The sequence below is a fragment of the Cavia porcellus genome, unplaced genomic scaffold (genome assembly GCF_034190915.1).
Source record: "Cavia porcellus strain 051 isolate PalLab524CR breed Dunkin Hartley unplaced genomic scaffold, mCavPor4.1 scaffold_295, whole genome shotgun sequence".
Taxonomy (NCBI): domain Eukaryota; kingdom Metazoa; phylum Chordata; class Mammalia; order Rodentia; family Caviidae; genus Cavia; species Cavia porcellus.
Window position 1 is genome coordinate 1 of NW_026947778.1, and position 12,639 is coordinate 12,639.

Consider the following 12,639-nt stretch of genomic DNA (forward strand, 5'->3'; position numbering starts at 1 on the left):
ACCTGGGGTTTTAAAGCATAACTATGGATAATTCAATTGTTAAAGTAGATGGATATGCCGTCCCCTTAAATTTGTTCAGCAATATCTGTTACTGAACTGCGTCTTTTATCCCCAGTTGAAAATTGAGAATGAGAAAGATAGGACTGGGAAGGTCTTTTCCTCCCTTCTGGGGAACTTATTTTGAAAGGGTAAAAATCATTGTTGTGGCTAATATATTGTTTTTTTATAACTTCTTTTCCTTTCACAGCTGCCTTATATCTTCATTTCAATCATGTTTGGAAGTGTGTGTATTAAAGAAGAGTATGGGGAATCAGGCTTTCTTCCAGTTCTTTTGCCAATAATTTTCTCTGAAGTCAATATATTTCCTCCTATCATCTTCAACATTTTTTAAAAAGCAGAATACATTTATTGAGAAAAAGCTTCTGTCTCAGAGACAGAAGGGGTCCCCAGTGGATTGTGCCCCCTCCCACCCTGCCTTTTTTTTTTTTTTTTTTTTTTTTTTTGGTACCAGGGATCCAACTCACAACCTTCTGTTTGCAGGTAGCCACTGTGCCAATGAGCTATATCCCCAGCCAACACTTTTAAAAATTGTCATTAACATTAATGGATTTTTGTTGTTTTTGTTTTTGTTGTTGTTGTTTGTTTGTTTGTTTGTGTTTGAGACAGGATCTTGCCATGCAGTTCAGGCTGGCCTTGAACTTACCCCCAAATTGGCCTTGAACTGACAAGGATCCTCCTGTCTCAGCCTCCCAAGTGCTCAGGTTACAAGAGTGAACCAACTTGTAAACACCTGACTAACATTAAAGAATTTTATTTTTTAAATTTAATTTTAAAGGGAATAAAACAGCAGCTAAACGAATCAAAACAGTGATAAGACAGCAGGAAATCTATAATACTTAATATATTACCTATTATTGTTCTCTAAATAGTTGCTCAGCTTTAGGCTTGCAAAGTCAAACAACACAGTTCCTGCAAATCAGCTGGTTGCTCATAGTGGAAGGAGGAGGGAGGGGTCTGTTCTCTCCCCAGCCCCTGCAGTGGCTAGCTGCAGGTGGGGCTTAACTTCCTTGTTCTCCCTGATCTGCTCTTCCAATGGGCTCACAGAGTGGGGCTTAGCTTCCTTCCTCCATTATTGAATTCTAATACATGTTACTGCACTGCAAATCAAAGGTGTCCACTGTTGGTTTACTGATTGGTAACAAGACTGTAGGTAGTGGCAACTCCTGTTTTCATGGTCTATGGGTCTAAAGGAACATTATTTCTAAAATAACATCATTATATCCCATGTCAGCTATAAAAAGATCTATAGTATTCTTCCTATCACCTATACTGCAGGTTCTTATAAATAAAAAAGGAGGAAAAAAAACTTACTTTGACGTTATTAAGGGACTAAAGTATGTTGGGAACCACTGAAAAAAATTGTGGGGTACTTAAATCATTGAAAAGGAACAAGGGTCTATAAAGAATGCAAAAGAAAATGTGTTGTTTCTAAAAGAATTGAATTGTAGGGACATTAATCCTAAAAGCTGCTTTAAGTTGTATTGCCTATTCGATCCTTTTTCATGTATTTTTTTTTTTTTTTAAGACAATCAGCCTTCTGTCGCCCCTGAAATGTCTCTTTTCTTGTCTTTATATTTCTGGCATTTGGTCATAGTTGAGGATTTTTCAGTGGTGGCTTCATCTAGTGTGTGACATTGGAATTGATTCATGGTGCAGTGCTATCTCAATGGCACTAGGATTTAAGATGTCAGTGCTACCTGCCCTAAGTAGCCTGGGTAAGATAAAAGGGCAGAAATACACTGCTAAGGTCTCTTGTTAATATCTTCTGCTTGCCATGAATTGGTTCTCCTCTGCATTGCTCCTCTGTGGAGCCACCCCACCTTGGAGCCAGCCAGTTATGGGCTGAAATTTCCACAAACTGCACTAAATAAAACTTCCTTCTTTAACATTGTCAAGTAATTTATGTGAACAACTAGTGAAAAGTAACTAAGACACGGCACAATATAACTTTCTGAGTGTATAAGAGATTTTTTTTTTTTTATTTCTAGCTCGCTAGCTCAGTGACAATACTTTCCTAGTATGCAGAAGACTCCAGGACCAAGCCTCAGTCCAAAAAACCATTTTGTTTTTATCTTCATTGAGTGTGTGTATAAAAACTCGTGGATTTTGAATTATATAAATTAAACCTTAATAATCCTGACCTGAAAGATATGTAACATATGACAGTAGTTTTTATCTAACCTAGACTTTTCAAACTCTCAATGTCATGGGAAAAGTAAAGTAGGGTGTCTCAACTACATCTAAGGAAACTGCAGAAATTACACAGCCAAAGGAAATGAATGAGCTTGAGATGTACTGTGGTCTGAAATACTTCAAGAAAACAACTAATAAAATAGTGTTTGTACCTTTGGGAATATTTCTGTGTGAACTAAATGGTTGAATGTGGACTAATGTTACATAATTAGGGTGAATTTTGGAACATTAAATGGATGGTATGCTTACGCAGAACAATATCTTATTAGGAGATGCATACTGAAATATTTAAAACAAAAATTTTTTTAGAACTTAATTTCAAATGATATTTGAAACAATTTACAGGGCTGCCATGGTGGCCCATGCCTGTAATCTCAGCTCTAGGGAGATTGAGGCAAGAGGATCCTTGCAAGTTCAAGGGCTGCAACCTGGGCTACAAAGTGAGCTCGAGGCAAGGCTGAACTGCATAGCAAGACTCTTGTCTCAAAAGGAGAAAAACAAACTTGCAGAAGAAACATGATCATTTCTGAAGTAGTTGGAGAATTTGTAAGCACACATTAACATTCTCTGGACAATTTTTTAAAAATTTAGTTTAATGCTTTGATTTGAAAAAAATCAGGTGGCAGGTCCAAGGCGCACGCCAGCGGCAGGCTACAGGTCGCGGCATGCGCTGGCGACAGGCGGCTGGGCCCCAGCGCACGTGGGTGACAGGGGGCAGTCTTCCAGCCTGCACTGGTGACAGGCGGCAGGCAGCTGGCGCGCACCGACCACGACAAAGTAGGCTGACGGCACGCGCTGGCGACAGGCCGCATGCTGCGGGTGCACGCTTGCGACAGCCCGGCTGGATGCCAGCGCGTGCCAGCGATAGTCCGCAGGCCGACTGCATGTGCGGTGACGGGCCGCAGACCGCCGGTGGGTGCTGGCGACAGACTGCATGCCTCCTGGTTCACTGGCTTGCATTGGCGACAGTGGCAGGGCGGCCGAGCGAGGCACCGACAGAATGAGGGCCGCCGGGCCGCTGCAGCGAGTCGCGAAGGCTTCCGGCACGTGTAGGCAACAGGCCTCGGGCGGTGGGGCGGGCAGAGACAGCAGGCAGGCCGCAGGTCTGTCGGCAGAGCAAGCCTGTGTCGTGTTGCTGTCGCCGCCACTCACTCCTGTGGCCAGCCGCCTGTGGCCGGCACGCGCCACCTCATGCTTATGAATCGTCTCCACTGCAATATACTAAGACTCTAAGAAAAGGAACACATTTATGGGATAAATAATATATGACATACCTAGGTTTATTACATGATTTCATTATGTAATTGCTTCTGATTAATAATGGGAAAATCCCCACTATTACGCTCATTTACTAGAATGAATACAATTTAGATTATTTAAATATTGCAAAATATGCATATATTACAAATTATAGAATAATAAATAATCTAAAACATTTAATATAATATGTTACAACTCAATTGATTAAACATTACATTATTTATTTAAGAAAAATCCAAACATACATGCAAGTAAATGTGCATGTGTATAATCTTTTGGCATAATAATTTCAAAAAAGGAAAAAGAAAAATATATTATGGAAAAAATATTGTTTTCAATAAATATGTTTTCTCACATTGCTTGAAAGGCGAGAGCACTGAAAATCTGCTCACATCAATTGTCATGTATATAATATACCGTCATTCACTGTACTCGGCATGGTGCACCAAAGATCTCTTGAACTTACTCCTGATTCTTTTTAAAAACATTTTAAATCACCAATTGTCAGTACCAGGGCTGGGGTCAGCAGGAGGGGCGTCACCACCAGGGGGGCGTCAGCACCAGGTGGGGGTCAGCACGGGGTAGGGGGGCGGAGGGGGGTGAGTCAGCGGGAGGGGGGGTGTGAGTCAGCCCTGTGAAGGTGAGAAGCAGGAGGTGGTCATCACCAAGAGGGAATCAGCAACAGGTGGGGAGTCGGGGGGGGGGCGGGGGAGCACCAGGGATGCGTCAGCACTGGGGAGGTTCAGCACTGGGGCGGGGGAGGGGGGAATCAGCATCATGAAGTCGAGAAGCAGGAGGGCGGTCACCTGGAAGTGGGTCACCAGGAAGGGGGTCAGCAACAGGGGGGGTTAGTACCAGGTGGAGGGTCAGCAGGACAGGGGTCAGAACCAGGGGGAGAGTACACTGGGAAGGCATTCAGCTCATGCCTTGTGGCACACCAAAGCTCCCTGGCTTCTTGGTGTCTCTGGTTGGGACCCTACCATGTTCTGCAAAAAGTACTGAAGCGCACAACTTGGTGTATTTTGCTATGCAGGCCTTCAGTTCACAGTACTCAACACATGGCGGCTCCCAGTTATCTGGATGTCACTGTATGGGGCCCAAGCAGGACCTGAATGATCTACGTATTTGGAAATTGCTTTTTCACTCATGTCATGGTGTCTTCTGATGAATGAATGTTGTGAATTGTAATTAGATTACTATGCTACATTAGTCTGTTGATATTTTAATTAGTGTTATCTTGTATCTTGATTAAAAGTCCTTCCCGACTTCCAGATCATGAAAATATACTCCTATATTACCTTCTAGCGGTTTTATAGATTGCCTAAATATTTTTATGTAGTTATTACTGTTCTGATAAAGCTCTCTGGACACCTGAGCCAAACTCTAAGGCAAGAGTTATACTGAGGGAAAAATATTTTTTTCAAATCAAAGCATTAAACCTTTATTATATATCAAATTTATGGAAATGTCTATTTTGCTCTATGTTAATGCTACACTATTTTATTAATTGTAATTATCTGCATTATTGATTTTTTCAAGTATTCAGAATTCAGTTCATTAAAGTCTCAAAATGATTAAAATTATTTTGTTAGTGTCTTATTCGGACTTGGATTAGTGCTAAATTGAATTGATAAATTAATTTGTAGAAATAAGCATAATTTGAATAGGACTATTTCTTTGGGGAATGTGATATGTTTCTACATTTACTCAAATTCACTTTTGTATGTCCCTTAGTAATATACTTTCCAAGACATTTTTCATTCTTTATATCTAGTTAATTGAGTGTTTATGTTACTGTAATTGACTTTTTTCTATTATGTCTTTGAGTTGGTAATTCCAAGTATGTATGTATAAATGTAATGTTTATTGTATAATTATTTTATTACAAGCCAGTTTAATGAATTTGGTTTTTGAATGTTTTGTTTTGTTTTTTTTCTTTTTCAGGCAGGGTTTCACTATGCAATTCAGGCTGGCCTTGAACTTACTTTGTAGCTAGACTTGAACTTGCAGGGATCCTCCTGCCTCTTGCCTCAGCCTCTGGAGTACTGGGATAGGCATGCACCACCATGTTGAGCTTGGCTCTTAGTTTGAATGAAACTACTTAGGCAGCAAATCATCTAGCTTCAGTTAAATGATTATCTAATTTAATTCTTTTCCAATATAAGTAAATTTTCTTTATGTATGTATCTTATTTGTATAAAATTACCAAAACAATATCAAGTAATAGCAACGAAGCACCAAAATTAGAATGTACCTGAAATTTTTAAAAGTTAATAATTCTGTATTGAGATGATAGCTCAATGGTGGAGTGCTTGCCTAGCAAGGTCCTGGGTTCAATCCCAGCCAACAATAATAATAACTCTGGTGCTTCCTAAATTGAATATGATTTTGGATGTTTGAGATATTTTTATGTTACATTTCTGTTTTCTTTATTTTGAAAACCAACTGTGGGAATTGGATACAATGTTATGGTGAGATTGGCACTTACCATATTGTATTACTTTAATATGAAACTCCAATCTTTTTTAATTATTTAGGTTTTTATGTTCATATTTGTTACTTAAACTGGTTTGTAGTTTTAAGTAGTTTTTCACTTAAAAATAAGATTTCTTGTTTTGATTTATAGGCTGGAGGAGTTTTTATCCTTTTTCAAACATTAATCATTGTTAAAAGAAAAACGAAAAAACAGCCTTCTAAGCAATCCAAGTAAACTAAATCTCTCCTGAGGAAAGTCGCATTTTATTTATTTATTTATTTATTTATTTATTTATTTATTTATTTTGTCTTTTTTGAGGCAGGGGTTTCAGTATATGGTGCAGGCTGGACTTGAACTCACCTTGTAGCCCAGGCTGGCCTTGAACTCACAGCAAACCTTCTACCTCAGCCTCCCGAGTACTGGGATTGCAGGCGTATGCCACTATGCCCAGTGAAATGTATATTTTCATATAGCTAGTGGCACATGAACACATTTTAAAGACTGACAAAAAGTAGAGGACATAAATATAATGAGTTAATGGCATTCATATTTAAAAGATTTCTAGAAATTAATAAAATCTAATAGAAATATGAATTTAAAGCAAAACATAAAATCATTAGCAAAAACATGAAAATTTGTTAACCTTTACTGTTTGTGAGTATATTAGTTGGTTTTCTGATACCAGGAAAAAAACAAATCTGAGACTAGGAAGTACATGAAATAAAGGAGATTTTAGCTCACAGGTTTGGAAGCTGAAAGACCATGATGTGGTGTCCATTATTTAGCCTCCAGCAAGGGCTCCTTTGGCTTCCTCACAGCATAGGAGAAAATCAGAAAAAGAAATGAGCACATAAAAAAAAGAACAAAGAAAAAAACTAGGCACGTGATGTGATAACAGCCTTGTCTCCCAAGAGCTAACTCATTTTGTGAGAGGAGCATTAATCCCTTCAGAGACAGCACGTACACGACCTAATTACTTTGCATATGAATCTCTGGAGAACACAGAAAAAATAGCATTGAGGAAAATGCACATTACCACAATAATGGAATTCTGTTTTCACCCAATACATTGCCAAATTTAAAAGATTCATATAATTAAATGTTCCTGAGCATGTGGAAACTGATACACCTTGATAAGTAATAATTTCCTATTAAATAATTAATATTTACTTAACATTTTCTTTTTTTTTTTTTTTATCGGTACCAGGGATTGAACTCATGACCGCCTGCTTGCAAGGCAGGTGCTTATGCCACTAAGTTAAATCCCCAGCCCCAATAGTTAATATTTAATAATTAACTATTAAAGTTAAAAATGTTTATCTTTTTCTCCAGAATCTATCCAGAGATAGTAGCAAAAGATACAAATTATATAAATGCAATGATACCCCTGAAACATTTTTTTGTTTTGCTTTTGCTATAGCAATAGATTGAAACAGTAAATGAATATTAGTTGGAGAATGATTGAATAAATCATGAACCACAAAAACTGAACAACCTTTAAAATAAAAGAAGTCAATCTTACATTCTGACTACAGATACTTCTAGAAAATAGTTATGCATGAAAGAAAATTGTAGACAAATATGTCACGCTACTAGGTTTTTAAATGGGTAATACATACATAATTATGTATAAACTCTGGAAAATAGGATGTTTATATCCTTAACGGCAATTTGCACTGATAAATGAGGCAGAGGAACAGAAACCAGGAGAAATTCATTCTCAGTGAAAAATTCATTTAGTATGCTGTATGTAATATTTTATATTACTTCAAAATGCTACAAGGCTTTTGAATGATCTTTACTTTGGCAGAAGACTGAATGCAGGTGTTAAGAAGCTCATCAAAAGCCTATTATTTTTGGAGCCTTAGTCTCATATCTATACAATGAAACTAAAATTCTTTCCAAAAGACGTTTGACTCTTTTTATAATTAAATCCTCCTTAAGTAAATGAAAACCTACTACATTTTCACAATAGTGAACTTTTACATTTCAAGGCAAATGAAGAATTATAAACCTTTTCAGCAATGGCATCACTGGAAAAGTATGAGTAATCCATGTACCCATATAGGCAGCTTCCAGTACAGAAACAGCATGTGATTATTAATTGGGATACGTCATCTTGACTTAAGTAAGAACCTCCTAGTGGATTAGTAAAGCTCTGGGTATGTCTGTGGGTGGTTGACAGGCAGGCCATGAACTGAAGCTTATAACCTGAACAGAATAAAAAGAAAAAGAAGGAAATCGTCCATTTTCTTTGGGGAAGTGCTGTTCTTTACCACTGCCTTTGGACACTGGTTTCCAGTTACTGCTGGCTTCTAACACAGATTCAAGTCTTCTAACAGACTCACACTGGTGACTGCCGCAAGTTTTGAGGCATTTGACCTTGACTGCTACTGGAACTCTGACTCTCCACTCTGCAGATAGCCAGTATGAATTCTTTGGTCTCTGATCTGGCAGAGCCATTAGGATTCTTCAGATTCTGATGCTGTAAGCCTACCTCTTAAATATCTTGTATGATCATACATATGTTTTATATCAAATCTGTTCCTCTAGAGAACATTAATATACCAAGTGATTAAAAAGTCATTTGCAAGTTGCTACTAAACTTGGTGGTGATTAGGAAATAGGAGAACAATTTGCTTCTATTTGAAAAAGCTGAGGAAATATTACTAACTTTTTTATATAATCTCTGAATTTGCTTGAAACATATAACATGTTTTCCCATAGCAACACTGTTAAACATGTCTGTAAATTCTGAAACCAAACTGGAAAAGTTTGTTCAACTCAAGCGTGACTAAGCTATAGTACTAATAGTATATTTGTTAAATATAAATATTGAATAAGATTGAGTAAATGGATACATCAATAGAAAGGGACAGAAAGTTCACTGGATTGTGTGCTCTGGGAGGAGAGAACTGGTCTTATTCATGGTTGTATCCCCAACACCCTGCCAAATGGCTAGTTCTCGGTAAACGTTGAATGAATTATTAAAGAGCTATCCTCATTGGGTATGGAAATAGACTTCTACAATAATTTATGCATGTTTTAACCCACTATGAAAGCACAACCCTTTCAAAAAGATACAATTATTTTGTAAAGTAAAAGATGTATAAAGAATATACTGATAGGAGAAAGGATAGGTAGCTAATCCAAGGAAATTCCAAAGACAAGGTAGAAACAGAGTCACTCAGGAGTGTGAAATGAACTTAATAGATGCAAAATGGTTGAACTCCATAGGGAAATAATCAATTGTGTCTTCACCAGCAAAAGTAATTGGCATTACTAGGTGTTTACTTCAACTAAATAAAGTAGTAAAATAGCTCAAAAGCAACAAAAGGAACTAATAATAAGGTACAGTGATTTAAACAACACCTAGCATTTCATGGAAAAACAATACTTTTTTTGTAATCTCAAAGTTTTTTATAATTTTTCCTAATTTCCTGTCCTTGTGATGATAACTTCAAAGGTTGTGCTTCTTTAAGCACAAAAAGGCTAGCTGTATAACTTTCTTTCTGATTATTTACATTAGTGAAGCAAGGGCATGAATCAAATTGCAGCCTGTTTACTCAAAGTCTGGTTTTTGTATCTCCTCAAAGCTAAGAATAGGCTTTGCATTTTAATAGTTAAAAACATGAAAAGTTGAATAATTTTCTTGCTTTTTTTTTTTTTTTATCGATACCCGGGATTGAACTCACGATCGCCTGCTTGCAAGGCAGGTGCTTATGCCGCTGAGCTAAATCCCCAGCCCCAAGTTGAATAATTTTCAACACATGAAAATAATATGAAGTTCACACTTCAGTCTTATTGAATGTTTATTAGGCACTGCCACATTTATTTATTTACGTAGTTTGTGGCTGCTTCCTTTCTACAATGGAAAAGTCACAGAGATAGTATGGTTTACAAAACAAGGCCACGACTAGAGTGAAACTCTTATAAACCTATCATAAATTTAAAAAGTTATAAGTCAAAAGTGCATTTAATACACCTAACCTACTGAATATCGTAGCTTACCCAATCTGTCTTCCTTAAACATGTGTAGAGCACATGCACAACCTACAATGGGACAAAATAATTTAACACAATGCCTATTTTATAATAAAGTCTTAGATGGCTCATATAACCTATTGATCAAAATTGAAAGCACAGATTTTACTAAATGTGTGTTGTATTCACAAGTGGAAAAAATCATAAATGAATCATCACACACGGGACCATCTGTATATTTTAAAACCATAAGAAGATAAGAAGAAAATCAGTTAAACAGACAAGATCAGTATTACTGATTATTTTCCTTGATAGAGATAGAGCTCAGAACATGCTAACCTAAAATGTAGCCCCTTAGAATACTGTATATTTTAATCTGAAGGAATTTGGGAAAAAGGCAGAAACAGCAGCTCACTCCAATCTTCTCCAGACCCTTTGTCCCAAAAGTAGATCATAAGACTTTGTACAAGAAGTGCCCTTTGTATGTAGAAGAAACAGGCATCCTCAACTTGAAAGGCACACACCAAGAATCTGAACAAAAACACTTTGCTAGACTTCCTCTAATTTATTGTCAATAGGTCGGTCATCGTCTTTGTCCTACCCTGTCTCTATGAATGTCCACTATTCATCAAACCTGTTATCATAAAACAACTCAAGAATTACTGTCTTTGAGCCTTTATTATGATACCTTCCCTGTGAATACATTTACTGCTTTTCTCTTGTTAATCAAAAAAAACATACTAAATAAATTTAATGTTTTTCTCTTGTTAATCTGTCATTCTTTATAGGGCCTCAGCCATGAACCTAGAAAGAGTAAAAGGAAAAATATTTTTCCTCCTCTACAGCCTAAGGCTCATAGTTGGCTTGGCATGAAACAACTGTATCTCGTGCGCTTCACTTTGGTCCTGGCCCTGTTGCAAAGCTTAAAATATTAGCTTCTTTCAGAAAAGTTTAGGAAGAGAGATAAAAAAAACCATATATGCTTCCTTGGCTTTGTTTTTCAAACTTGAGCACTAAGTGGTAGCATCATAAAATAAACGTCTGTTTGGTTCTATCTCAAAACCTCTATCCTTGTATGGAATTTCTCATTTATAATGTGTATTGTTTTCCTTAAACTATTGATTTGTTTTTCTATAGCTTCTTGGAATTCATTGGTATTTTTTGTTTGTTTGTTTGTGCAGGGTCTTCTTATGTGATCCAGACTGTCCTTGAGCTATGTACATCAGATTGAACTCATGACAATCCTGCTTCAGCCTCCCAATTGCTGGAATTATAGGCATGTTCCACCAGCCCCAGTTATCATTGGTATTTTTAGAAACCATTCTTTTGAATTCTTTATCTGATATTTCATATGACTTAATACGCTGGAGTCATTTGCTATGGAATTGTGAACTTTTGGAGTCATAATTTGCCTTTTAATTTTCTTGTGTTTATGTGTTGTAATTAGCATAGTGTTGTTTGGAGATATCTTCTATCTTTATGTGAGGTTGTTTTTAGGAAACAGCTTGTTTTTGATGATGTGTTCTTAGATATTCAGTTATTGTGAATTGTTGAGTGTATTTCCAAGTGGATTTCATAGAATAGTTTCCCTTGTTGCTTATTTGGTGGTGATTAGTGTATTTTGATGCAGGACACACTTTGTTGGAACCTGAGGATCCTGCTTTCTATGTATAAGTGTGAGTGAGGTCTTTCTCTTGGACCTGGAAATTATAGTTACTAGAGTATATATGCCATGCCCTCTGCAATTACTACTCTAATCTTGTCAATAATGTGCATTCCAAAAGGATGTAGGACTGATATTTGCTGACTCCTCTCATATGTGCAGTTTCTACAACCTTGTTTTTTCTGTCGCCATATTGTGTTGAGGTCCATGATCAGCTCTTCAGACACTTTCTCCCCAACTTCATATCCACTTTGAATCTGGCCATTGGTTTGGGGGTTTTATTTCCCTATTCTCTGAGTTAAGTGTTTGCTGAAGTTTGAATGGGACTGGGTTGCACATAGAACCAAAGTGTGCTGCTTTTGAGCTGTGCTTAGAGAGTAGCTCAGGAGCAGCATGTTTATTCAAGGTACTTAAAACTGTTATGCTTGATCTCTAGAACCATGTAGAAAGAGTGAAATGATTAGCAGTAACAACAACAAATAGCAGTGAACCAGATACAGCAAGGAAAAAATCCAAGTTCCAGCTGTGACATCCTAACAGCATCTATAGGAATGGTGTTATAGTCAGGGTTGTACAGAGATCAATAAGAATCAGGACATGGAGTTTATAATATTATTTTTTATAATGGTCACCAGGAATTAACACAAGAAAATGCAGGAAATCTATCCACAACACCAAAGACAAAGAATATTTAGCCAAGAGCCTGAATCCCACAACAATGTCCCACATGAGTCCAGATGAAGACCCAAAGATCATGACAGTGCCTTCCACGCGTCCTGTTGGAGGTCCAGAACTCACAAGAAGGACTCATGCCAGTATCTTACGGATCCGTGCTGGGAAGGCCCAAAGGTCAGCAGTGGAAGCCAGAATGTCCATGCCAATGGAGTGAAGGAGCTGTGCTGGTGGGACGAGGGTTCTACTCAGGACCCAAGAAGTCACACTCATAACAGAGACCAGGGCTGACCTAAAAAGCATCACAGCCATCCTCAGTGACATGGAGGCT

The 12,639-nt window shown here is 37.5% G+C and overlaps 1 protein-coding gene across 8 annotated transcripts in view; it reads left to right on the plus strand.

The window, feature by feature from the left end:
- The first annotated feature begins 4,299 nt into the window (after nt 1–4,299).
- LOC101788960 (neuroblastoma breakpoint family member 12-like) overlaps nt 4,300–12,639 on the plus strand; it is a 44,963-nt gene continuing 36,623 nt past the window's right edge. For 2 of the 8 annotated variants that reach the window (XR_010046150.1, XM_063244578.1), the window contains exon 1: nt 4,309–11,278. Coding sequence is in view for 4 of the 8 variants with exons in the window: in XM_063244578.1 (XP_063100648.1) it covers nt 11,209–11,278 (70 nt within the window). In the remaining 4 variants the exon portion in view is untranslated. Of the gene's footprint in view, nt 11,279–12,639 lie in introns of all 8 variants that reach the window. The other 6 variants (XM_063244577.1, XR_010046152.1, XM_063244582.1 and 3 more) reach the window with 6 other exon arrangements.